At 43.4% G+C, this 25836-nt stretch overlaps 1 protein-coding gene across 1 annotated transcript; it reads left to right on the top strand.

The window, feature by feature from the left end:
- Positions 1 to 115: 115 nt before the first annotated feature.
- LOC124805199 lies at positions 116 to 25836 on the top strand. The gene is made up of 6 exons (XM_047265695.1): positions 116 to 235; positions 7068 to 7178; positions 8910 to 9046; positions 14102 to 14166; positions 22349 to 22432; positions 25668 to 25836. Exons 2-6 carry the CDS (start codon positions 7068 to 7070, stop codon positions 25790 to 25792), a joined length of 522 nt encoding a protein of 173 aa, XP_047121651.1. The 5' UTR covers positions 116 to 235; the 3' UTR covers positions 25793 to 25836.

Raw genomic sequence — 25836 nt, 5'->3', positions numbered from 1 at the left:
AATTAATGTCTGTATTGTTGTCATTAATGTGGAACCTGCACTCAGTCAAACAAGTAGCATGATACACATACATCCTTACCAAATGCACAAATGCACATTTGGCGTAATCCTTCTGCCTTTTCGTATACTCAGCTGGCAGCGGGTCGCAGAGTGTCGTTATGAATTTGAGGCGCATCTGATATATAAACGGTGTGAAGATGAGCTGTGGTACCACTTTGACAAAGCACCGTTAACCGTAAGTGATTCTTAGCTTTACTTGCACTGTACGTTTCCGGTAAGTTTTTCTATCGTACTTTGCTCTTTCGTATAGAATTTCTGAAGTGGTTAGAGGGCGTTACTAACTCAGATTTGCGAAACTGATCACTATAAATCGCTTGAAAACGTCTCAAAATTATCTCCGGCACCCATAATAACAGTGTTACGGTTTATGAGGCCAAAAAAGTATTTACAGCTATATTAACTTAATGCTGGTACTTGCCTAAAAGAGGCTGAACGGTTATCGTCACTGAATTTTGGAAGTAACAGTATCGTTACATAAGTATTAAAATTATCGCAGCCGCTACGATTTTTCAGGTGAAGTGTATCGGATACCAGGAATTATTCTCAGTTCCATGTGCAGTAGGTTCCACTTCTTAACGTGGAGGTTCCATGTTTGTTCAACCCATATCAATGATTTTGTATTGTTCCTTTTCTACTATAAGCAAGTTACAACAGAGCTATTTGGTACTTGGTTGCCACTCTTTCCAGATGACTGCTAGCCCATATCTTAATCTCCTTAATGGTCCCATCTCAAACGAAAATAAATCTCTTCACTGAAGAATACTTAAATTGTCAGTGGCAAAAATTATATAAAATTCACTCAAAAAACTTGTAAATTCTACACGTAATATTTAAATTATGGTTACTGAATAGTGTACACACAAGCAGTGTGCCGTTGAAAGCATATACTTTTTACGCCAAACATATAATTTATATTTAACAAAGTCAAAATGTAATAATGAGGTATTTCCGACCTTACTGCGTTGCTTCCACCCGATTTCCCCCAATTGTAGCATATTTGTAAATTTTTTTCTGCATAAGAAAGAAGGTGAAGATATTTTTAACGTTGAGTACGTTTATCAAGCCTGTTAAAACCATTAATCATTCTATTACTAGTCTGACTTTGTAATACGACGCCGTAAGTTCCTCATTGAACAAAAAACATCACGAAGTAATATACACAAGACAAAAATCTAACAAGTTACTTTGCTTAACCACTACGCGTCTTACACTCTCAAGACGCATGGCAGTACTGAAATTGCGTCTATTATCATGGTCTAACTCGTAAAGAGAAATATGAGGGTTCACGGTTTCACCCCCATAACCGATTATAATCCATAATAACCCAACTTCCCCCAAAAGAAAGGCTCCGCGACAACTATGTTTTCCAAAGCTCCAATTTAAAAACTTCAATTATTTGTTAATTTATTTTTATTCTGTCTTCTGTCAATGGACCACATTTTGAAATATGTTTCATTGGCTCAGTATTTACTATTGTATTAAACGTTATCTAATAACTATTGTTAATAACATTACACGGATTCAAAGAAAGTATAACTCGTTAAAATCGATTTTCTGCTCCTGTATTAGGTTTAGTCTTTACTCAGTGGTTGTAATTTGTAAACACAAGTAGCGTGGGTTATTTTTTATTTTAGCAAAATGATGGATTCTCTGTAGCTAAACAGAAGCGAAAATTATGACCAGTTGAGAGACTGACTATCAGTTTCTTATTTAGCGTCTCTTCTCTTTATTTTTGTATGATTTACCGTAATTTCTAATTCCTCCACTACATACGTTGCTTAAGAATTTTGGGTCTTCTTCGACTTTCTTTTTCCTGACCCTATTCCGTGTCTTCACATCGTCGCTATGTTAATCTGGGTTTGACAATGTTAGCGGTAGATGGCGGACGGATGACCTTCCAGTCGCTAAACTTCTCCCTCTGAAACGGAATTTGGTGCCCTCGTTTGTCTGCGTCTTGATTTATCATATGCGAAAGTATGTAAACATTTTCGGAATGTTTGTATCTCATGTAACTGTGACGGTACTTGGGTACCAGCCCGCTATTCCCTTAGTGTGTCGTGGTGAACAGCCTAAAAACCAGCAAACGGGCCGTCGTCATTAATCCGCCCGGCGGATTGATCCGTAATGGCCGTGCCTCCCGGAATCCCGGAAGTGGCGTGCTAACACGTGCGGCTAACCTGGAATGCCTATACATTTCCTGGATTTTCTTTTATTCTTTTAATTAATGTTTTGTATGTGTTGCCGGCCGGAGTGGCCGCGCGGTTCTAGGCGCTTCAGTCTGGAACCGCGCGACCGCTAAGGTTTCAAGTTCGAATCCTGCCTCGGGTATGGATGTGTGTGATGTCCTTAGGTTAGTTTGGTTTGAGTAATTCTAAGTTCTAGGAGACTGGTGACCTCCGATGTTAAGTCTCATAGTGCTCAGAGCCATTTGTATGTGTTTGCTGCGGCTGACTTTATGATTTTGGTGGTTGAAGTTGATATTTTCCTTAAATCTACAGTTGTAACAAAGACCCATAGATATGAAAGATATCTTACGACTCTTAAGAAATTCTCTATCCTACAGTATGAGGGACTGTCAATAAGTGAAAAGGCAAATTTCTGAAGGCAAAAAACTGCATTGTTACAGAATGAGACTTTTAATACTTCGATACCCCATTCCCACCACTATTTTTTTTTTTTTTTACCCACGCAAAGAAGCCTTTGTCTTCTTGTTTGACCCGTTTTCCCACAATTTCTTAGACATGCTCTTTGTTGCTAAACTTTTTCCCATGTAATGCCTCCTTGTGTGGATGAACCGAATGAAGCTTGTTTAGAAAGAGGCAGATTCACTTCCATGACGCTCTTTCATGCCTGTACATACTATGAGTCCTGTTTTGTTGAGTTTACTATTTCCAGACCTACCTTGCACTTGCTTTATTCTAGTTTAGTTCGTTATTGATAATAGTATGAACTTTACCAACACCTATTGCCACTATTTTTGCTATAAGTTCTACAGCAACACGTCGGTATCCATGAATTATGTCGTCAATGTGTGTTTCAACGAAGGACATTTCAACCGGGCCGTCCACGACGTTGCTCATCATTCACTGGGGTTCGATTGTTTTTGAACCATGTTACCACCTAGTAAAAATGTTTATGATTGTACAAGTTTCACTACACTGCAAAGTAATTCGAGAGAATACTTTCACAAAAACAGTATCACTGAACCATTTTCAGCTAAGGGGGAAACTTCAAGTGGACACGCCTTCGTTAAATGTAGTAGTCCCAGGGATAGCCACCTAAAGTCATGAAAGTACAGAACTTCTGCTACAAACTGTTTCATTTCCACATCAGTTTGTCTCTTTAATTATTAAATGTACCATGTACAGCTACGAGGCCCTGCCGAATTTTAATTTATACTTTTACATGTGAAAACTCTTAAAGCTTTTTAAATAAAACAAATATTATCAACATGCTACATCTCCGTTTTTCATATCTACGTATTTGGACCACTATGCCGCTAGAGCGCTCGGAATCGTAGCGTGTAACATGGTAACCCGGTACTTGAGAAACAGTGTGCTGTGAACGAGTTTCACGAATCCGAAGAGTTTGTCCACACACGGTGCTCCCTCTGCTTCAGCGTAACAACACCAGACCACACACGACTGCTGCGACGTCTACAACGACCTGACGCCTTGGGTTCACTGTCATCGACCATCGTCCATACAGTCCCGACTTCATTCCATCCGATTTTCTCCTGTTTGAGAAACTTAAAGGACATCCACATAGACATCACATTGATAGTAATGAATCTGTGCAAGCAGAAGTGAGATTGTGGTTCCATCAACAAAGTAAAACATTCTACAGTGACGGTATCAACAAACTGGTCTGTTCTTAGGAGAAATGTGTTTGTCGTCATGGTCGCTATGGTGAGAAATAGATATGTAGGCATGAAAAATGAAGATGTAGAATGTTAATAACACGCGTTTTATTCAGAAAGCTTTGAGAGTTTTCATGTAAAAAATCAGAAGCATTACGTCAGTATTCAGTCTAATGTTCAGTGATTAGTCTCCATTAAATGCTAGAACTAATTTCTTTCATATCGAATGTATCTATACTGTTATTCGGCTTATCCATATTCTTTGACACATTCCCGAGTCATTGTAAAAAGGAATGATTGCATCGCGACTTTAACATTTTCAGAGGTTGTGGTTCCATTTGAAGCCACACAGGATTTTCTGTGTTCGTGGTGCATGCACAGTATCCACCCTTTTCGTCTCCAGTACATACTGCCTGTAGCAGTTGCAGTTTCAACAACTTCATATTCTTAAAAATGGTTCAAATGGCTCTGAGCACCATGGGACTCAACTGCTGAGGTCATTAGTCCCCTAGAACTTAGAACTAGTTAAACCTAACTAACCTAAGGACATCACACACATCCATGCTCGAGGCAGGATTCGAACCTGCGACCGTAGCGGTCTTGCGGCTCCAGACTGCAGCGCCTTTAACCGCACGGCCACTTCGGCCGGCTCATATTCTTAGAATTGTAGCAGGGACACGAGAGAACCAAGAAGCAATCTTTGTACACAGTGCACGATTCTCTTTTTTTTCTAACTGTGATTCAGTTTGCCTCTTTAAAGTGTGTTTGTGCATTAGGATTAGGCACAGAAAGCTTTCCTGTTCAAATATATACACTGTGTATTGAGATAATAGTTAAATTTATGTATTTATTCTCATAACTACTGTGGTGGTTTCTTTTTGAAACACTGCAGGTTTAAGGGCAACATGAGTAACTATGACAGGTTGTTGTATTTCCAGTCTTACACGATGTACTCTCGCAGAGTAAAGGAGGAAGAAATTCTGGCATGCCTTTTGGAATGAATTTCTTTCGATGCCGACTCGGACGGACAACAGCAGTGACAATGGAGATGGTGTGTTAGCTGAAAACTGTGGTCTCGATTTTCGAACGAAAGTATTCGTGTGTTCATGCATTATTTCAAAGAATTAGTTCAAAGAATCAATTAGCAAGGAAATGTAGAACTGTTCTCCTAGTAAAAAATAAATAAATGAAAAAAAACAGACAACTTATGCAAAGTGTCTACCAGTAAATTGCGCCTCAGGCACTGTGTATATGTACCAGGAGGAGGAACATTACACAAGCAGTGAATGTGTGCTCTCTGTCAAGCAGCCCGGTGCCTAACTACTAAGACGAACTGCATTTTGCCTTTTAACAAAAAGTAACGACATTCTTGTACAGAGTCTCAATTTCAGTCCACCCAATATTTATTCAGTTTGTGTATGTAGCAATTGTTTCTCACAGTGGTCTGTCTCAATGTATGTCTAATAATCTACGAAGGGGGCCCAGAAAATAGTTCACCGAATTTTTTTTTCAGCCGAAAACAACGTGAAACGTTACGTATGTATTATTCGAAAACTCCTAAGTGAGCGTGCCAGCTTTCCGTCACTTCCGACAGATAGCGTAGCTGCAGATCAGTTTCAAAGTGGTGTCTGTAGATGATTCACGTTACAAGCAACGCTCGGTTATTGAATTTCTCACTGCAGAGAAAGAAACTGTGGGGAATATTAACAAATTCTTGTGCAAAGTCTATGGACTTGCAGCAGGCGGGGAGACAATCAACGGCTGTCACACCTGATACGTTGGAGCGAGCTGATGTTGTCACTGGCGAGGACAGGCGCATTACGACACCAGAGCTGGTGCTGTATCTCTTGGTTAGCAAAGGAAGTGTGGATGAAATTATTCGCACTCATGGATATTCAAGCGCGTGAAAGATGGATTAAACGGTGTCTAACTGTGGATCACAAATCGCACAGAAAAAAAGTCACGATTTGTTGCAACGTTTTGAAGCTGAGGGGGAGGCCTTCTTGTCCCGGGCTCTGACATGTGATGAAACCTGGATTCACTAGTTTGAGCCTGAAACAAATCGATAGTCGATGGAATGGCTCCATTACCACTCCCTACAGAAGAAAAAATTCAAAGCAACTGCTTCCACCGGTAAGAGCATGATCATCGTGTTCTGGGACTGTGAAGCAGTGATTCTCATTGATGTGATGCGAAGAGGCGGTACCATACATTGAGAACCATATGTCAACACATTAACAAAACTCCAGGTGCGCTTCCAGCGACTTGGGCGGCACAGCAACTCAGGAGATGTTTTGCTGCAACACGATAACGCTCGTCCCCATAGAAGTCTGAGAACTGCTGAACACGTAGCAAAAGAAGGTTGGACAGTGTTACCCCGTGCACCCTACAACCCCTTGGGAACTTCCACTTCTCTGGGACATTAAAGGATGCCATTCGTGGGAGACATTTTGAGGACGGTGAGGAGGTGATACACACAGTGAAGCACTGGTTCCGCCACCAGGACTGGGATTGGTACCGACAGGTCATACACGCCCTTGTTTCGCACTTGAGGAAGGCCAGAGAACGGGATGCCGATTACGCAAAAAAATATGGTGTGTAGATACAACACCATTCTTTCCTGTGTCTAATTAGCATTACGTTCAATAAAGAAATGCTGAAGAAGAAAATGCGGTGCATTGCTTTCTGGGCAATCTTCGTAATAAAAACAAGAAAATTCAAAAGATGTATTCAGTAATTTTTGAGAACATTTCTAATGGAGAACGGCGGTCTTGCAAACTGTACTTTAAAAGTGAACACAAAGAGTCTCGACTGCAAAAAACGTTTATTTTGTGGTAACCGGTTTAGGTCAGATCCTCATACCATAACGGTGGACGATGGCGGTGAATGGAGTGGTTGTAACTCCACTTATCGTTCGTGGGGTTATAACATCCGCCCTCTTCACCGCCACCGCCTAGCTTAATGGTATGAGGATCCGAATGTGGCCAAGAACTGATCAAAACCGGTTACCACAAAATAAACTTTTTTTTGCGTTCGAGACAGTTCGTGCTCATTTTTTAAAAAAAAGGTAATGTTCAATGTTTCACGCCCGATGCCGGATGCCCCCTGCTGAACCTCGGCACTTGCCCGGCGTCCCATTCTCTTGCAGATGACGTCCTCGCTGTTGCTGGTGGTTGGGGCGCTACTCCTGGCCGGGACTGCCGTTGGCGACACTTGCGTCCTGCCGGACGCCTCCACGGAGACCTTCGACGTCACCACCGTGAGTCCACATCGTTTCTCTCTTTTGCAATGATTTTTCCAACAATTACCTGTGACATCGGTCACAGTATCTGGAGCTGTTACTAGATGTACACTACTGGTCATTAAAATTGCTACACAACGAAGATGACGTGCTACAGACGCGAAATTTAACCGATTAGGAAGAAGATGCTGTGATATGCAAACGATTAACTTTTCAGAGCATTAACACAAGGTTGGCGCCAGTGGCGACACCTACAACATCCTGACATGAGGAAAGTTTACAACCGACTTCTGATATACAAACAGCAGATGACCGGCGTTGACTGGTGAAACGTTATTGTGAAGCCTCGGGTAAGGCGGAGAAATGCGTACCAACACGTCGCCGACTTTAATAAAGCTCGCATTGTAGCCTATCACGATTACGGTTTATTCTATCACGACATTGCTGCTCGCGTTGGTCGAGAACCAATGACTGTTAGCAGAATATGGAATCGGTGGGTTCAGGAGGGTAATACAGAACGCCGTGCTCGATCCCAACGGCCTCGTATCACTAGCAGTCAAAATGACAGGTATCTTATTCGCACGGCTATAACGGATCGTGTAGCCACGTCTCGATCCCTGAGTCAACAGATGGGGACGTTTGCAAGACAACAACCATCTGCACCAACAGTTCGAAGACGTTTGCAGCAGCATGGACCATCAGCTCGGAGACCATGGCTGCGGTTACCCTAGACGCAGCATCATAGACAGGAGCGCCTACGATGGTGTACTCAACGACGAACCTGGGCACACGAATGGCGAAACGTCATTTTTTCGCATGAATCCAGGTTCTGTTTATAGCATCAAGATGGTCGCATACGTGTTTGGCGACATCGCGGTGAACGCACGTTGCAAGCGTGTATTCATCATCGCCATACTGGCGTATCACCCGGCGTGATGGTATGGGGTGCCATTGGTTACACGTCTCGATGACCTCTTGTTCACATTGACGGCACTTTGAACAGTGGACGTACATTTCAGATGTGTTACGACTCGTGGCTCTGCCCTTCATTCGATCCCTGTGAAACCCTACATTTCAGCAGGATAATGCACGACTAATGGGCAAGATAATTGGTGATGCCATTTTCACTTTTATACAATATTCGCTGGTATTATAGTAACGCATTTTCCTTTCTACACAAGTATTTGCATGGATGGTATCAGAAACAGTAATCTATACTGCAACTGCAAGCCCTCCGGAGTGTGCAAGAGGTTCTAGGTGCTACAGTCTGGAATCGCGCGACCGCTACGGTCGCAGGTTCGAATCCTGCCTTGGGCATGGATGTGTGTGATGTCCTTAGGTTAGTTAGGTCTAAGTAGTCCTAAGTTCTAGAGGAGTGATGACCTCAGAAGTTACGTCCCATAGTTCACAGAGCTACAGAGCTATTTCAACATTTTTTTTTTTTTTTTTTTTTTTTTGCAACTGCAGGATCATAGTCATAGGTCAACAATCCTCTGTTTATGATCGTAAATAGTGTGTGAATAGAACACATTCATGAGGTATAATACTCGTAGTTCCTGATGATCATTTACCATTTTCGCTATGGCGCGCCGATACGTTTTAACTTGCTCCTTTTCAATCGCTTAGTTTAGATAAATATTGGAAGAGAGTTACACTGCAAAATAATTTGTTTTATTGCTGTAGTAAAGTGTACACTCCTGACGACAATGTGAAGCAGATGTGGCTGTGAGTGTTTTGTGTGGTCCGCAGGCCCACAAAACCTGGTACCTCCAGTACCGCTACCCCTCAGCTGAAATGGACCCCCTTGGCTGCCTCGTTCTCACCCAGGACCCTGGTGAAGCTGCCAACCAGATGACGCTGAGTGGTGCCTTCAGCAAGGATCCCTCGTGAGTAGCTGTAACTGTACTTCATCTGCTGATTACTACCATTGTCTTCAGTGTGATTTCCGACGGAAATGTTTTTCGTTGTCCAAAGTTTCACAGCATATACATGCTTGACTATGGTGAGTACAGGTTTCTGAATGCTAATATTAAGGTATCGCTTATGACGAATTATTAGGAAACATATTAAGACTGTGCCGGACCGGGATTCGAACCAGCAGTCTTTGCGTCTCTACCGACTGAGCTATATACGCAAGAGTCGCGTTTTGCGAAAGGCAGAATTAGTGGGTACGAGGTTGGTCCAGTCACAGAGCTGTATTCTGGCACGAAATTTCATGTCAGCTCTCACTCTGCTGTACAGTAAAAATTCATTCCGGAAGCGTCCAGAAACATTAGCGCACTGTATAAGAAATTATCTTCATGACACATTCAGTATGCTTTACAGATTTTTTCTATCGTGAGGTCATCAACATCCAGCTTAAATTCGAGATGTTAACTCATGCGTCGTACTATTTTATGAAGACATATCGTTACCTAGAGATCGGATGCATCATTGTTAAGATGTCTGTGTGATGCGGTGATGTACCGTTATCTTTTCTTGATTTAATGCAAGATATTGGTTTGAAAAAAAGGATCAGAAAGTAACTGTATTGTTTATTTATCCATGTCAATTTTGGTTGAGCCCCGTATCTGTTGAGTGACTTACTTAAAGAAATACAGTAACCAGCCACAATTTCTGCAGCTTTCATTATACCAAAGACGTGTTTCAGCATTTCTCGCCATTCCAGTAGGCGTAACACAATATATATCTCTGTCAGATAACGTTTTTATCGATTGAAATTAGAACGGTGCTTCTGCCATTCCTTTTCTAATTTCTGGACTGGAGGACTGTGGCTTTCAGCAGTGTTGCGGTGAATTTATAAGCGTTCGTACTGTTCATATTAAGACAGAAAAATGAGCCACAAGCTATAGAACAAACAGTACTACGAATTTTCAAAATTCAGTCAGTAAAAGAGCTACGTTCGTGTAGATATGAATGTAATATGCCACTTGAAGCTGAGCTGGAGTTCAACAAGCTTCTTGGCGCAAATAAAGCTATACGAGAATTGGGTGTATTTGATATTTCATCTGGCAACGTACCTTGTGTCTTCAACTAAAATAGCTTTCTTTTTTTCTTGTGTTTTGTTCTTGCTATACGCTGACTCCGTCAACCATCTCCTCCTGTCTTGTATTAATATTTCCTCTTTATCTTGACGACTTCGCATTGCATGCTCAGTACTACACACGCATTGCTGGAAGACTCCCTGAGGATGCTGATGGAGGTAGCTGAATATGGTGAAACGAAACGCATTTAACTGGTATTTACAATAGCCGCCTGCCTTAGCTAGCAGTCCGCACTGATTTTAGTGCGCATATTACGTTTGCAATTAAAATTAATTCAATGATCGTTACTACAGCTTGTTACATATGTTTTTTGAGATGTAAATGCCTTAAACACAACTCACGTTAAAAGTAGCCAGAAATTGTTTGACTTCCTTCGTTTTATAGTCTGCTCTAGTGATTCCGTCATCCAAAACGCCCTTACAGTAATGCCCTTACAGTAATCTGTATCAAACACAAACTTAGTCATCCTCACAGTTCCTTTTTAGAATTTCACGTTTCCCTAGGTCTATTCTTGTAATGAGGGATTCCTTCCCCACCAGTTCCTTCAGTTTCACTTTGCTTTCAAAGTTTTAGCGTTCTAATACACTACATTTCAGATGCTGGCGATTACTATTGCTTTCATACATTCTAGTGCTCCAGGCAAACTCTTTTACACGGCTTGACGGACGTTCAGACGGAATGAAGTATACGCCCGTGAAATTCTTTGACAATATACCCATTGAAATGAAAGATATGACAGAAATATGCTTTCAGAGTTTTATGTGCTACTAGCCACACCCATCCCTGAATTTCCTTTCCCTCGTCAAAATCTTGTAAAGCGGAGAGTATTACATCATGTCTAACACTGGTTGAAATAAGAATTACTGTACATAAATCTTGGCCGAGAGGCTGTGTGAAGGGGATATATATTACCCATCTATTAATATTACAATATGGCTGATGCTGCCAAACCTCCACTCTGTGGGCTCCGTTGATTACAGTTTAATCCTTATGGTAGCTTATCTTAAGTACAGTATAAATCTATTCGTATAGATGAAGAGTGATGAGACTTCGTAATGACTATTTATTTATAGTACCTGATAAGAATGAAACTTTTCAGATGGTGGTCGCTATACAGACCGCCCGGAGGGCGGTCATTTTCAGCTTATCGACGTCTTTCAGACAGGTCGAAAAATTTGCGCCTGGATCATGGTGTCACAGGGGTGTAGATGTAGCGTTTTCGAATACTAATCAAAACGTCCTGGGTCCTGGGAGCTATCCTACCCACTGTTTAAACCTTGAATAAAAATGGTGTGCGGTGACAACCGAAGACTTCCTAAACAAGAACGCACGCCCCTTCTACCAACAGCATTGTTGAAAAGGTTGGAGAAACGGCCAGAGATTCGTGCACAAAATGAAGTTAAGGTGAAATGGCCGCAAGAAAATACGAAGAGGTCGAGACGAAATGATCTTCGTAAGGACAGTTTCAGCATATTCAAAACATACTGTGAAATAAAGAGTAAAACTGTCAATATTATTATAATCACAGAGGGGAGAGTTGGTATCTGTGAGGAATTCATTGAGGTTCTCTGGGATGGAGAGGGACTGTCTGACGACCTGACAAAAGAAGAAATGGAAGTCAGCCTGTCTACTTACTTACTTTCCGTGTCCGGAACTAGACTTCAGACTTCCAAAAATCAGCAGCCAATATGGCCTTGTCATTTGCCCCCCATAAGTCATTCATTGTGCAGGGCTGGTCTAAATATGGACAGATAAGCAGGTGTTAAGGATCCTGGACAGAACCACACAGACATAGAGTGTTCTCATTCTCTTTTAGGTAACCCCAATGCTGCAGGTTTGTCTTGCACTTTGGCACTTCTAGTGCAAGACAAACCTGCAGCAATGCGGTTTCCTAAAAGAGAATGAGTAAGAATAGGGGATCTGTTACAACAGCGTCCAAAGAAACTTGTGAGCTACTAAGGGAGAACGCGTGGGTAACATTCGTTCCGAATCTCTAAAATAATGGGGGAAATGGCAGTCAAATGACTGTTTAGGTTCATGTGCACAGTGTATGAAGTAGCGGGCATACAAACAGGCATTCAGAAAAATCGTGCACACTACCTGAAGAGTAGGTAAGTGAGAGAAATATCGCACACCTTGCCCATCCATTTTGGAGACAAGAGTTATATACAGAACTGAGGATCTCGTAAGTGGTAATCATCATGGCTTAACGAAAGGTAAACGCACCTTAAAGGCAGTTTTGATGTTGCACTTGAGAACGGAATCGAGAATTAAGAAAAATGGAGACACCCAGAAAAAGCGTTCGACAGTTTTGAATCGTGCAACGCATTCTAAGTTCTCAAAAAATTAGTTATTAGTTATAGGAGAAGACGGGTATTACTTAATATGTGTGAGAACTAAGAAGAAACAATAATATTATCATACAAAGGACTAAATGCTCGAAATGAAAAATATATGAGACAGGGACGTGGTCCGTGTCTCCGTGTAACTGAGTGTTTGATCTGAATGTCATAGAAACAATCACGCAAATAAAATATCTGCTCACGACTGGGTTTAAAATCAAGGAAGAAATAAGGTTAGTCATAAGATTCGCCGATGACATTGCCATCTTCGATGAAAGCGAAGAAGTATTTCAGGAACTGCTATCGAAAATGAGTTGAAAGTGAAGCAAAGGGGGACGGAAATAACGGGAAGTGGCAGAAATGTGCTCGAATTAGAAAGCGTATAAAACGGCGATGTATTTTTTACCATGTTTATACAATTTATACATGCAAGAAGTAATGACGAAAATAAGAGGCAGATTCGAGAGAGGGATTAAAATTCAGCGTGAAACGATATCAATAATAAGATTCGCTGGTGACTTTGACGTCCCGAGTGAAAGCGAGAGAAAAAGTGCAGTTTTTGCTGAATGAAATGAACACACGGTATGGAGTGGGAGTAAATCAGAGAGACACGGAAGTCATGCGAAATAGTATAAATGAGACTAATGAGAAATTTGAGTTCAAAATTTGAGAGAATGAAGTAGACGGAGTGAAGGAATTCTGTAACCTTGGAAGCAAAATAATGCATGACCGACGAAAGCAGACTTAAAGAGGCAAGAGGTATTTTATGGGTATAACAGATCCACTGTTATTCTAGATTGCTCCTAATTGGAAGACGAAATTTCTGAGAATATACGTCTGCAGTACAGCACTGCACGCTAGTGAATCATGGACCGTGGGAAATCAGAAACGAAAATAGTACAATCGTTTGAGATGAGTTCAAAATTTTTGGAGGTCTTGCGTACGGCAACAGGACTGACCTCGTAATTGTTGAAAGAATGCTGCAGTTCACCAGTATGAAGGATGAAGTGTACCAAAATCCATGTTCTCGCAGGTTAATGTAAGATCCGACTCCGCAGTGTACACCATTATTACACTCATGATTGTCCGGATCCTTCACTGGTTGCTCGGTCCCCTGATTTTTCACCCATAGAGCGTGGCTGCGGTGCGAAGGGAAAGCGTATACTTTCATACCACCAAACTCCTTGACCTGGAACGGTATGATTTCAGGTCTGGCTCAGAAATCCTCAGGGTGATGTTCCAAGGCTTCCCGTCGACAACCTTTATTGTAGTCGTGCCCGCTGGAGTCACGTCTAACACTGGTGCACATGCGCGGCATCAGTCCGAATGGAATGACAGTTTAATTGGTCACTATCGTTTATTTTGTGAATATCTCCACAAAGTTTGACAAATTTCGGACTAGTGCCTCATGGTGCCACACTTTCAATTTTTGTCAGAGTTCAAGCACTAGTGCTGCGGATTTTCCTGTATCATAATATCTATTACTTTACTTAGTAATGTCTCTTTATAGTTAAATTGAAAAGACTTTGGCATTGAGCAACACACATTGTTGCAGGACCCTCATCACAGCCGATGTCACAATGGAGGGTAACCGTCTTCATTGCACCTACTACGGAAAATGTGAGTACAAGCCTTTGCACTACAAGGAGCTTCACTGAGAGCTCGATCACATACCTGATTCTTATAACATATTTGATTAATAGAACTACAATAGCCCATGGTCGAAATTTGACCACATGTGTTCATAAAGTAAAGAAAGTCATTTATTCACATGATTAAATGGATGTTTTCCGTATGCAGATTCTTAGTTCTTATCAGTACACTAAGAAGGTTTGAGGTTCTTACCCTAACGTTCTAGCCGGCCGGAGTGGCCGAGCGGTTCTAGGCGCTCCAGTCAGGAACCGCGCGACCGCTATGGTCGCAGGTTCGAATCCTGCCTCGGGAATGGATGTGTGTGATGTCTTTAGGTTAGTTAGGTTTAAGTAGTTCTAAGTTCTAGGGGACTGATGACCTCAGATGTTAAGTCCCATAGTGCTCAGAGCCTAACGTTCTGAGGAAAAGACCGCTCAAGGGGGAAGAGGAAGCATTGGGAAAATAAAGACATAAATTAGGGAAGTTATTACTATATATCCGCAGATCGTGGCCTCTGGGTAGCGTTCACGCTTCCCGAGCACGGGGTCCCGGGTTCGATTCCCGGCGGGGTCAGGGATATTTCACCTGCATCGAAATGAATGGGTGTTGATGCGTCATCTTCATCGTCATCATTCATTCCCATTACGGTCGTAGGAAGGCAATGGTAAACCACCTCCGCTAGTACCTTTCCTAGTATGGCAGTGCGCGTCCCCCGCATCGTCCCCTGCGCTATGTCTAGGAGTACGGGACTTCATTATCATCATTACAATTTAACGATGCGAAACTTCAGTATAATCTATATGTTTCCTAAAATATTCGTTCATTAGTCGCTAAATGCCTTCTTCGGTATGTTCAGAAATGTAAAATTTCAAACTATTGGGAGATCTAACTCTGCTTAATGCAAGATGTAACTGACTATGCGTAAAACATGGTTTCATCAATACAATCCCAACTTTTCTCCTGGGACTTATCTATGTAATTGCTGATGCAGCATTATTTGCAAATCGTTTTGTTTGAAACTCAACAGGGAAAATAGGACCAGAATAAGTCATATCTACATCAGGAATCGAAAATCGCTTACGTTGTGCTCCAAGATGCTACTCCAGGTGGCTGTAAAATGAATGTGCACCACGGAAAATAAAGGAAGAGAAAAATGAAGATTTGGCCCTATTTGACTACCCCCTGAAGCAGATCTTATGATAATGGTGAAATTATATCCTCCTTCTTGCTCTTTAACATATAAATTAAAACATAAATATAAATGAATAATTAAGGGAACTAGTAACTACAAATGACAAATGCTGTTTCTCCTTACACACTTATTATGCATTAAAACCCCTTTATATTTTACAAATGGTCGTATATATCAATATTCAATGGACATAAAGAGATACAAATGGATTTCCTCACAAACATGATTGATCAATTGCCCAAATATGCCCGTTCTTATGGCTACGCCATCTAATATAAATAACGCGAAATGATTGACATCACCTGCGTACCAAAAACTAGAAGACACTACTTTCAAAGATGATCTACAGTGGTGTGCAATCTCAGTGGAAACAAAATTTACGTGATCACAACTTTTTAGCTTTATAGCCCCAATAAGCCGAAGCAATTAGCATTATCACCGTAGGTACTGCGTCCGGTGCGTCGGAGTGATAGGTCTCGTACACGTCTGCCACAAAATTAAAACTCAAACACTAGGACGTCAGAAGGCGGTCCCCTGACTAGTATAATCTAATACTGTCTTCTCCTCTCTGTGTTCTAAGGGCGAGAAACCCGAGCTCCCAGCCACAAGGACGAAATTCAGATAACGTCTTTACGTAAGTATAGACAGAGGAAGTGCAATCAATCACTGAAAGCTGCGTACTCAACGACGGCTCCCTACCCGGAGGTAAAGTCCGGAATCGTATAACTTCGCAACAGCACAGTGCCTAATCATTCCACCTATAAAATCTCCTGAGAGCAAAGACAGCAAGTCCGTCTGTACCAACAAAAGCTGATACTAAGCGACCGTCAAACACGAACACTTAAAACGGAAGACCTCATTCTCTCCATCGGTGGCTTCCCAGCAAAGCTTTGCTCCCCTCTCTCGTAACTGCAGAAAGCGAATCATATTCTCGAAACGAGCGCAGTCTCTTCCGAACGCCCACCTACCATACTTTAGTCTTTTGTCATCCAGCGCGGAAAGCTTGCGAGGAAATACCTATCCCCGTTAATTAGGAATTAAAACAATGGTACATTTCTCAGAGTAATGATCCTCGGAAATAACTCAGCCTGCGTGATTTCCGAGGTAACGTTTCCTCGTTCCTCTCTGAGGCGTCCAAGATCTTCAGAGTTTTCGAAGTATTATCCGCTTATCCTTCCGACCCCTCTACAACACTTGCCGGCCCCTGCTGTATTGTGCTTCAGAGCTCAGGTGCCCCGTCCGTCCGTCTTGGGATACTTCCTGTGTTAAGCAGACCAGCACAGCTGTGCGGACTTTTCCACCCAGAGCCTGAGATACGCCTGCCGTTTCATTTCCACTGGCGTTCCAACCACTGATAGTATAGGTAATCATTCATTACGCCTTTTTGATAATAAAGACAATCCATTACCTTTCATGGAGTAAGAGTTAACAACTACACTCCTGGAAATGGAAAAAAGAACACATTGACACCGGTGTGTCAGACCCACCATACTTGCTCCGGACACTGCGAGAGGGCTGTACAAGCAATGATCACACGCACGGCACAGCGGACACACCAGGAACCGCGGTGTTGGCCGTCGAATGGCGCTAGCTGCGCAGCAGTTGTGCACCGCCGCGGTCAGTGTCAGCCAGTTGGCCATGGCATACGGAGCTCCATCGCAGCCTTTAACACTGGTAGCATGCCGCGACAGCGTGGACGGGAACCGTATGTGCAGCTGACGGACTTTGAGCGAGGGCGTATAGCGGGCATGCGGGAGGCCGGGTGGACGTACCGCCGAATTGCTCAACACGTGGGGCGTGAGGTCTCCACAGTACATCGATGTTGTCGCCAGTGGTCGGCGGAAGGTGCACGTGCCCGTCGACCTGGGACCGGACCGCACCGACGCACGGATTCACGCCAAGACCGTAGGATCCTACGCAGTGCCGTAGGGGACCGCACCGCCACTTCCCAGCAAATTAGGGACACTGTTGCTCCTGGGGTATCGGCGAGGACCATTCGCAACCGTCTCCATGAAGCTGGGCTACGGTCCCGCACACCGTTAGGCCGTCTTCCGCTCACGCCCCAACATCGTGCAGCCCGCCTCCAGTGGTGTCGCGACAGGCGTGAATGGAGGGACGAATGGAGACGTGTCGTCTTCAGCGATGAGTGTCGCTTCTGCCTTGGTGCCAATGATGGTCGTATGCGTGTTTGGCGCCGTGCAGGTGAGCGCCACAATCAGGACTGCATACGACCGAGGCACACAGGGCCAACACCCGGCATCATGGTGTGGGGAGCGATCTCCTACACTGGCCGTACACCACTGGTGATCGTCGAGGGGACACTGAATAGTGCACGGTACATCAAAACCGTCATCGAACCCATCGTTCTACCATTCCTAGATCGGCAAGGGAACTTGCTGTTCCAACAGGACAATGCACGTCCGCATGTATCCCGTGCCACACAACGTGCTCTAGAAGGTGTAAGTCAACTACCCTGGCCAGCAAGATCTCCGGATCTGTCCCCCATTGAGCATGTTTGCGACTGGATGAAGCGTCGTCTCACGCGGTCTGCACGTCCAGCACGAACGCTGGTCCAACTGAGGTGCCAGGTGGAAGTGGCATAGCAAGCCGTTCCACAGGACTACATCCAGCATCTCTACGATCGTCTCCATGGGAGAATAGCAGCCTGCATTGCTGCGAAAGGTGGATATACACTGTACTAGTGCCGACATTGTGCATGCTCTGTTGCCTGTGTCTATGTGCCTGTGGTTCTGTCAGTGTGATCATGTGATGTATCTGACCCCAGGAATGTGTCAATAAAGTTTCCCCTTCCTGGGACAATGAATTCACGGTGTTCTTATTTCAATTTCGAGGAGTGTATTTACAAGGTGTACGAGAGAATGCCAGTCTTCTTTAAATATTCATATATACACTCCTGGAAATTGAAATAAGAACACAGTGAATTCATTGTCCCAGGAATGGGAAACTTTATTGACACATTCCTGGGGTCAGATACATCACATGATCACACTGACAGAACCACAGGCACATAGACACAGGCAACAGAGCATGCACAATGTCGGTACTAGTACAGTGTATATCCACCTTTCGCAGCAATGCAGACTGCTATTCTCCCATGGAGACGATCGTAGAGATGCTGGATGTAGTCCTGTGGAACGGCTTGCCATGTCATTTCCACCTGGCGCCTCAGTTGGACCAGCGTTCGTGCTGGACGTGCAGACCGCGTGAGACGACGCTTCATCCAGTCCCAAACATGCTCAATGGGGGACAGATCCGGAGATCTTGCTGGCCAGGGTAGTTGACTTACACCTTCTAGAGCACGTTGGGTGGCACGGGATTAATGCGGACGTGCATTGTCCTGTTGGAACAGCATGTTCCCTTGCCGGTCTAGGAATGGTAGAACGATGGGTTCGATGACGGTTTTGATGTACCGTGCACTATTCAGTGTCCCCTCGACGATCACCAGTGGTGTACGGCCAGTGTAGGAGATCGCTCCCCACACCATGATGCCGGGAGTTGGCCCTGTGTGCCTCGGTCGTATGCAGTCCTGATTGTGGCGCTCACCTGCACGGCGCCAAACACGCATACGACCATCATTGGCACCAAGGCAGAAGCGACTCTCATCGCTGAAGACGACACGTCTCCATTCGTCCCTCCATTCACGCCTGTCGCGACACCACTGGAGGCGGGCTGCACGATGTTGGGGCGTGAGCGGAAGACGGCCTAACGGTGTGCGGGACCGTAGCCCAGCTTCATGGAGACGGTTGCGAATGGTCCTCGGCGATACCCCAGGAGCAACGGTGTCCCTAATTTGCTGGGAAGTGGCGGTGCGGTCCCCTACGGCACTGCGTAGGATCCTACGGTCTTGGCGTGCATCCGTGCGTCGCTGCGGTCCGGTCCCAGGTCGACGGGCACGTGCACCTTCCGCCGACCACTGGCGATAACATCGATGTACTGTGGAGGCCTCACGCCCCACGTGTTGAGCAATTCGGCGGTACGTCCACCCGGCCTCCCGCATGCCCACTATACGCCCTCGCTCAAAGTCCGTCAACTGCACATACGGTTCACGTCCATGCTGTCGCGGCATGCTACCAGTGTTAAAGACTGCGATGGAGCTCCGTATGCCACGGCAAACTGGCTGACACTGACGGCGGCGGTGCACAAATTCTGCGCAGCTAGCGCCATTCGACGGCCAACACCGCGGTTCCTGGTGTGTCCGCTGTGCCGTGCGTGTGATCATTGCTTGTACAGCCCTCTCGCAGTGTCCGGAGCAAGTATGGTGGGTCTAACACACCGGTGTCAATGTGTTCTTTTTTCCATTTCCAGGAGTGTATATGATGTACAGCCTATCAGATGATACCTAATTCCGGTTGTAAATCACGGCAAAGTACGTAGATGAGTGCTTTTAAGGTGTGAAATTAGTGCCACCTTACAGTGTGTTACCATTTGATCGATTCCAGCCAGTTACATTATTATCAGGACCGATCAACAAAGACTGAGAGTGATTTTTTCCTGTAGCTTCCATGATAGTTTCCAATCTGTACTACGGATATTTAAGAAGAGTTGATTTTTGTATATTACGCCCGAAGGCAGCAGTGATTCAGTAAAGCTAAGTGTAGTAATGCTCTATTTGGCATGCTCTATTTGGCGTGCCAAACAATGCAGGTGACGAGAGAGGACCAGAACGGAGTAGTAAAACTCTGTGTTCGTTTAAGACCTACAGCAAATGAAATTTACGAAAAGCTGCAGCAAGCGTCCGATGAAGATACACTACTTCATACCATAATGTTTATGTGGACTTAGTTGACCAACTTGCTGTCTTAAGCAATGTGAGCCTTGTGTTTCTTCTTGTGCTGTGACAAGTCAACATCAAAACAGCTGCTGTTTATCTGCCTGAGGATCGGCTGGTAACATTTTGTGACCTCAGTGAAGTACTGAGAATTTCGTATGACAGTGTCTTTATGATATTGCATGATCATCTCGATCATCACCATATGATCTGTGTTCATGGCCGTTGGTTGTCACGTCTGGTGAGTCCCGAATAAAAGGTTGTGTGAATGGAGAGAAGTCATGTTACGTCTCTTTGCACATGGAGATTATGCGTTTCCGGAATCGACTGTCAAGAGTGATGAGTAGTGGCAGCATCATTATAACCCTGAAGTAAAACGACCCAGCACAGTGTTAAAATCACCAGGTTCTCCAGCATTAAAAACGCGTAAGCTGTTTCATCTGCAGGGAAAGTAATAGAGATCACAGTTTTTTGACTGTTATCGAATGATCTGCCAGTATATAGTTCCCCCTCGCATTAGTGTGACATCAGCATACTACACGTCGGTATAGCTTGAAATCAGGAAGCACATTGCAAGGAAACTATCAGAACTATCTCAGACCGGACGGCGACTTCATCATGAGATTGCACGGCCTCACATCGCATATCAAGGTATGCAGTTTCTTAGCTAAGTTCGACATTATCTGTGTACCTCATCCACTTTATAGCCTCGATCACGCATCCTGTGATATTTTTCCATCACTAAATGTAAAGCTTCGGGGTATTAGGTTTGAGAGCTCTGAAGAAGTGCTCAAGAGAAATGAGACGGTTCTCAAGAACCTAACAGAGAATGGCCTTCACCGTGTGTTCGACGACTGGTAGAAGCACGATGAAAATTGCATTCAAGTAGGAGATAGTACTTCGAAAAAGCTCATGCAAACACTGAAACAGAATAATAAACGTCGGTGAAACAAATGTTTCAATCTTTGTTGATCAGCCCTCGTGTAGAAATATTTAAAACGCATTCTGGTTGCATTAAATAGCGCTTCGTTTGTTGTTTATACCTCTAACAAGAAGAACAGTGCAATTAATATTCAATTGCAACTTACGTGGCGGTAACCCAATGACACAAAGAAAATTCAAAACCTCTGTTGTATAGTAATTATTTACGCCGTAATCATTGTCACAAATTATTTTATCATAGCTGTGGTAAATTTTTTACCTCATCTGGAACAGCATTTACTAGATCGTTGAAATGAGTCATTGATATTATGTGTTTGAGAGTAAATTTTGCCGTAAAGGCCGTAAATGAACTTCCCCGTTAAGGCAACAGAATGTGAATGTCCTTGTATCACGTAAGGTAACAGCAGACGTGAAGTATTTTGCATTACAGTACCTGCATTGCAAATTCATCAGATCGCCGTTATGACCCTCAAAATAATTTGAACTGCTTCAGTGCACATTTAGCTGTATCTTCGAAATCAGCAACAGAATTATCGTTATCAATGACCCCAATATTCCAGTACTTTGTTTACGCAAAAAAGTCTTTCTGTAGCTCTTCATATTTCATTCTAGAAAATTAGGAACTTACTTCACATTATGTAGTAACGTTGGCAAATGGAAACAAAGTTAGTTCCGTTTAATCTCAGACAAAAGTAAGCGAAAAAACGACTTCAATACGTGTATTATGTTCAGTTTGTGTTGCTCCTGAAGGCTTCGTTACTGCGATATCTTGTTTACCACTGCTGACAACATCAGCGACATGGCTGTTGTGGCAGCTTCGCAGCTCGGTATACGTGTGTGAATAATCTGCAAAATTTAAACACGAGCTTCCGTACAAAGCGATTTCACGAAACGTTGTTATCTTCGTGTGTAATTTCTAAAATAACACATGATCGGAACACGCGGTGGAGGTTGGTAGCAGTGTGTGACACAGAGAGAGGAAAACTATTCTCGGGTGTGTATATCTACTTCCTTTTACCTCTCTTCACGGCTACTTCTACAATTTTCTCGTGCACATCTGTGGCAATGCACCTTTCTAACTGTAAAAGTCTCACTGGCCTCCTTGTATAACTAATAATAAACAAAATGTTACATCAATTTTCTACGTTCACGTAATAATATTTTTGTATGATTACTCGTATACTTTAAGCTCTCTTTGTTTTAACATTACGTCAGTTCTTACGGTAATTGAGTGAATATTTTTTCAGATGCTGATTTGTTGAGTGCTGATCGCAACCTCGTGTATGGAAGTTCCGACATCTTCATTGAACACTTATGCATGTCGACCGGAGGTAAGTGTCTACCCACCTTATGTCACAATCCCCATGCCAAGAGTCACGTTCATAAATCTCTTTTTAAATGCTGGGGAATATTTCTGATCATCATTACTCGTTTGCTACACTTTGTGCGAAACTCAGTGAAGCTGTTGTGTCATCAGCCCAGGTATCAGAAAACGCCGTAGTCCAATATGTTAAGTTGTATTTGATGTTTATACACTGTAAATAGGACAGGAAAAGGAGCCTATGAGCACTGAAAGGCGGTATCAAACTTAATTCAAAAGTTCTATATAGAATTCATACATGCCTTCTTAATTTACATAAATCCATCTGATGACAGGCATTTAATTCTCCAAAACCCGTTCTGTAAATAAAAACACATCGTGACTTGTTACTGTAACTTGCAGATGAAATTGATCTGATCAAGTCGCCGGTTCTAAAGATGAGTTATGGTTAAAAGATTAGTTTTTACTTATAATTATTACTAAGAGTTCAGTTATTGGACGTATCCCAAGAAACGTGATGATATTAATTTAGAAAATCAGTATACGTAAATCCTATGCTTACCATTTCATGCTAACCTGAAGATTTAGTATGAATTATTCCCCACAACAGGCAAAGTTACCAGCTAATATATAAATCAACTGAGCTGTGTGCTATGAGTGAAGTCGCTGTCAGTACTTGGTGTATATGTTCGCTTATTACAGCTACTTACAATGTTACGGAAATAGCTTCAAATATGGACAGTTCTGTAGTAGTCAGCATAAGAAAGTGAAGGTATGTAGTATGTTAGATGCACTTGGGTAGTACATCAAACAACAGACTCGAAACAGATCGCTGGTGTAAGTTTGTCTTCCAATAATACTATCATGGGATTTACCTGATATTCTCAAAACTTCCGTAGCATACCCTTGCGACTTTCAGATTCAGTGTTCAAGCAGTTAATGCTGACTTTTTTCTGTCGGTCACTGAAGTTTCCTGTCAATAGCAATTGTAAGCCTGTTCCTGTAACAACAGCGTCAGAGGAAAGAGCAGTCCTTAATTTCATACGCGCGATGTCAAAAAATTACTTATGAATTCTATTACTATGTAGATTCCAACTAATGTAACAAAGAACCTACCAACAAACACAGGACGACGTCTGGTAGGGAATATGTTGAAAACTACTTCAGTTTGCAGTGGAACCTAACTGTAGGCCGTAGCTTTGCTTAGCTTACGCTAGTGCCTATGGATGAGTGAAATACCAATAAACAATGTTGCCTTTGTAGGTGAAGCACCTTCTGGTACGTGTAAACAACATATACACTATACCGTTTCTCACATGAAAATCATGTCCGAAAGAAGGGACACTACATACATACAAATAAACTAAATACCACACACGATGGAATAGAAAATGGATAATTTATTCAAGAGAAAGAGGAAGTCAGTAACATGTTGGTTCACCTCTCTTTATGCAAACTGTTATTCGGCTTAGCATTGATTGGTAGAGTTAATGAGTTATTGAATACCCTCCTCTGAAGTATCGTGCCAAACTCTGTCTAATTTCCGCGTTGGATCGTGAAAGTCCTCAGCTGGTTGGAGGGCCCTGCCCATAATTTTCCACACGTTTTCAACTGTGGAGAGATCCGGCCGCTATCTTCCCCAAGGTCGGGTTTGGCATGAAGCAATCACCGTGTTCGAGGGGCCGCAATTTTGCTGAAATATCAGTCCAAGGTGGATTGCCACGCAGGGCAACAAACCGGGGCGTACAGTATCGTCGACGTACGACTGTGTTATAAAGGTGTTGTGGACGACAACCGAAGCGGTTCTGCAATGAAAAGACCGCCACTCCTGGATACCGACCCATATGGCGGGTGACAGTCGGGCTGGTATCCCACCGTCGCCTGGGGCGTCTCCAGTCTTCAGCCTGGAATCTCATTGACTGGAGTAGAATTGTCTTCCGTGTCGAGCCTTGCTTCGAATGCAGCACCATGTCTGTAAAAGCCTCTGACAGTAGTTGCAAAGCTACCATACTGTGGTCCTCCATGCAGCCCGACAACCAGGATTAAATATCTCAGTTGCCATTTGTTTCCATAGCAGAATGCCTTTGGCAGTCATCTGCACCAACCTTACAACACAGCGGTATGTCGACGATATTCTGCACTTTGATTCGTTGCCCTTCATGCAGCGTACATTTCAGCAAGATAATGACCGCCTGCACACGGAGAGAATTTCTACGACCTGTCTTCGCGCTTGTTAAACGCTGCCATGGCCAGCAAGGTGGCCGGTAATTTCCCCTGTGGAGAACATATGGAGCATTATGAGCGCTGTCCTGCAACCAGCTCGGGACTGCGACGACCTATCAGAACGATAATCCTCAGGAGGTCATCTAATAACTCTATCAGTCAGCACCAAACCAAATAGCGGCTGGAGTAAGTGCCACAGGTGGACCAACACTACTGAATTCTCACTTTGTGTAGCTGTTTCTCTTGATTTAATGAACCTATTATTCTGAAACTAATTTGTTTGTCTGTACATGTAGATCACACCTACCTATTTCGACCACACTAGGACGATCCTTTTGTGGTGACAGCCATTAAGAACATTGAAAGTTCCTTGCAGAACCAGCACTCATGAAAGAAAGGATATTGCGGAGACATGGCTTAGCCACAGCCTGGGGGATGTTTCCAGAATGAGATTTTCACTCTGCAGCGGAGTGTACGCTGATATGAAACTGGCAGAAGTAAAACTGTGAGGACGGGGCGTGAGTAGCTCAGTTGGTAGAGCACTTGCCCGCGAAAGGCAAAGGTCACGAGTTCGAGTCTCTGCTCGACACACAGTTTTAATTTGCCAGGAAGTTTAATATCGGTGCACACTCCGCTGCAGAGTGAAAATCTCATTCTTGAACGAATCCAGCTCTATGAGACGAGAAATGACTACTGTGGACAGGGGACACTGTCTAAGTGGTCTTCGACAGGATGAGAACTTGAGTCACACGGAAACCTTGCTGACGCGGCTGCGCCTGTAAAACGGGATTTCCGGTTACGAGTACCAGGCTGGCTCAAATTTTCTCTTGTCGCCATTCAATTAATTTCAATATACAGTTGCGACCAATGTCAGAACCTATTTTATTTCATCATGTGTGTGTACGGCTGCGGGATGAAGAATAGTGACCGAAAATACAGACACCACACACACATACAAACACACACAGGATCAGTGATGCAATACCATGGTTTTTCACTATTTTTTGTTCTCTTGTTGGCAGATGAGATGGTTTTCATCTACACAAGTGTCCCAAATCCGAGTGACGAGCTGGTGAACCAGATATGGGAAGAAGTTGATGCCAGACCTGAAGTCGACAGGTCTAAATTTCAGAAAGTCAGTTGCTAACGGTGAAAATGCTTGAAAATACATTACGTATTTGGAACTGAGTA

This window comes from Schistocerca piceifrons, chromosome 7 (genome assembly GCF_021461385.2).
Source record: "Schistocerca piceifrons isolate TAMUIC-IGC-003096 chromosome 7, iqSchPice1.1, whole genome shotgun sequence".
Classification (NCBI taxonomy): domain Eukaryota; kingdom Metazoa; phylum Arthropoda; class Insecta; order Orthoptera; family Acrididae; genus Schistocerca; species Schistocerca piceifrons.
Note: the sequence above shows the minus strand (reverse complement) of the source record. Positions and strands in the feature narration are given on the sequence as shown.